The sequence below is a fragment of the Aptenodytes forsteri genome, unplaced genomic scaffold, assembly GCF_000699145.1.
Source record: "Aptenodytes forsteri isolate BGI_AS27 unplaced genomic scaffold, ASM69914v1 Scaffold269, whole genome shotgun sequence".
NCBI lineage: Eukaryota > Metazoa > Chordata > Aves > Sphenisciformes > Spheniscidae > Aptenodytes > Aptenodytes forsteri.
Window position 1 is genome coordinate 1,186,073 of NW_008794418.1, and position 1,987 is coordinate 1,188,059.

The window sequence follows — 1,987 nt, forward strand, 5'->3', positions numbered from 1 at the left end:
CCACGCCCCCCCACCGCCCCCTGCCCCCACCCGCCTCCCCGGGACCCCCCGCCCAAGCCGAGCGCCCAGGAACACGTACCGATGAGCTCTGCGAACCCCCCGACGGGCAGGCGGCAGGTCCCCGTCACAAACTGCAACAGCCGGATCCTCTTCTCGTTGTCCATCTCTTTAACCACCTATGACAAGAACGCGGCGGGAGAGTGACATCCCTGTCACACCCAAGCCCGCAGCCCGGCCGGGCCTGGGGCACCGTCCTGCAGCACGGCTCCTGCCATGAACACCCCACGTCCTCCAGCCGGCCGGGCTCGGACACAGCCCGGGGCAGTGCAGCATGCCAGGCATGTGCTCCAGCCCTCGCCTCCAGTCCTGCATCCTCAGGGACAAGTGCATCCCGAGGGGCCCGCGGGGAGCAGCTCTGCCCGGCCTTGCCCTCCTTCAGAGCCATTTTTGACCCCCTTCTCTCCTGGCCAGCACAGAGCAGCACCGCCTGAACTGGCGCAGCTCTACTACATGCCACCCCCTTCTGCCATCCTGCCCAAGAGCAGCAGCTATTGCTAGAAGCACGCTGACCACTAAGTGCTGCCTGCTGTCCTCGGCGGTGGCGCCGGGGCCTCTGCCAGCCACAGCCAGATGCTTCTTGCTGAACACGTGCTCGTGGTTGTATTTCGTTCTTCCCGACAGCCTGCGAGGCTGCCTGCCCCAGGCCAGCCCTGCCTGCCCCAGGCCTCAGGCAGGGGATGATCCCAGGGCTGTGGAGCGGGTCGGAGGTGCTGCCGGCGCTGGGACTGACCTGCCAGAACCACTGGATCTGTTTGCTGTTCTTGGTGTAGTGCCGGTAGATGGTGTTCTTCTGCCAGTCGTTCATGTCGATCTCCTGCATGCCGCACAGCATCAGCTGGGGACAGGGGACAGTCAGCAGGGGGATAGAAACGGTGCCCTGCGCCCACGCTTCAGAGCGCTAACTCCTCTGGTGCCGGGCTTCGCAAGGCACAGGCTCCAGCACTGGGCAACGGAGGTGTCTGGGAGGAATTCCTTGCCTCCAATGAGACATTTTCTTGCTAATGGACCCAACGAGCCAACCCACAGACCCAACCACCTGGGGCGGCGGTACCCCCATCGGTAGAGCCGAGGGGCAGAGGGTGCAAGCGGAGCCTGTGCACTCTGCCATCACCGCGTGCCATTCCTGGGGCAGTCTGTGGCGGGGTGGGAAGCACCGGTACCTCTGTGTACCTGTCCCAGCACAGGCGCCAGCTCACCTCCAGCTCCTTCTCGTCAAAGTACCGCAGCCACTCCAGCGGCACCACCTCGTTGAAGCCATCCAGGAAAGCCTTGGTCTGCTCCTCCACACCCCGCGTGAACCTCCAGTCTGTCAGCAGCCTGGGAAGGCAGGCAGCGGTCGGCAGGCAGCCAGTGCCGCTGGCCCGGCACAGGGAACCCCCACCATCCCTCCCACCGGCAGGGAGGGCCCCGGGAGCCGCAGGGGTACGTGGGGAGGGGGAGAGGGGCTCCTGCAAATCACCAGGGCTCCCCTCAATTCCCACTAGTGGGTTTCTCTCTCTGCCTCCGAACCCGTGAGCAGCAGACAGCCCTGAGCACAGACCAGCAGCCTTCGGGAGGTCGAGGGGTGCAAACCACGTCCCCTGGCCAGAGCCTACCATCAGCAAGAGGAGACAGCCCTGGCAGCCCCCAGCCAGCCCAGCAGCGGACAGGCAGGGTGAGCAGCCACGGGCCAGGGAGAGAAGTCTCACCCTCTCTCCCCTCTCCTCTTTCCTGAAAGTACTGGCAACTGCCCAGCCAGCAGCAAGCCAGACCGCAGCGGAGCTCGGCCGACCGCGCCAGCCCATACTTGTCACAGGCCACGTAGCCCAGGGAAGCGGCCACGTCCCAAGCCCCATGTTCCCACCCCAGAACTGCCCTGCAGCTGGCGGGAAGCGGCCCCAAGCCCCATGTTCCCACCCCACCTGCAGCTGGCGGGGGTAGGGGGTAG

At 65.8% G+C, this 1,987-nt stretch overlaps 1 protein-coding gene across 1 annotated transcript in view; it reads right to left on the reverse strand.

The window, feature by feature from the left end:
* Positions 1–1,987, reverse strand: part of WWP2 (WW domain containing E3 ubiquitin protein ligase 2) — a 44,231-nt gene that overhangs the window by 4,866 nt on the left and 37,378 nt on the right. The window contains exons 20-22 of the mRNA XM_009289436.2: positions 1,257–1,377; positions 791–895; positions 80–176 (exon numbers count right to left, since the gene is read on the reverse strand). Of these exons, the coding sequence (XP_009287711.1) occupies positions 80–176; positions 791–895; positions 1,257–1,377 (323 nt within the window). The remainder of the gene's footprint in view (positions 1–79; positions 177–790; positions 896–1,256; positions 1,378–1,987) is intronic.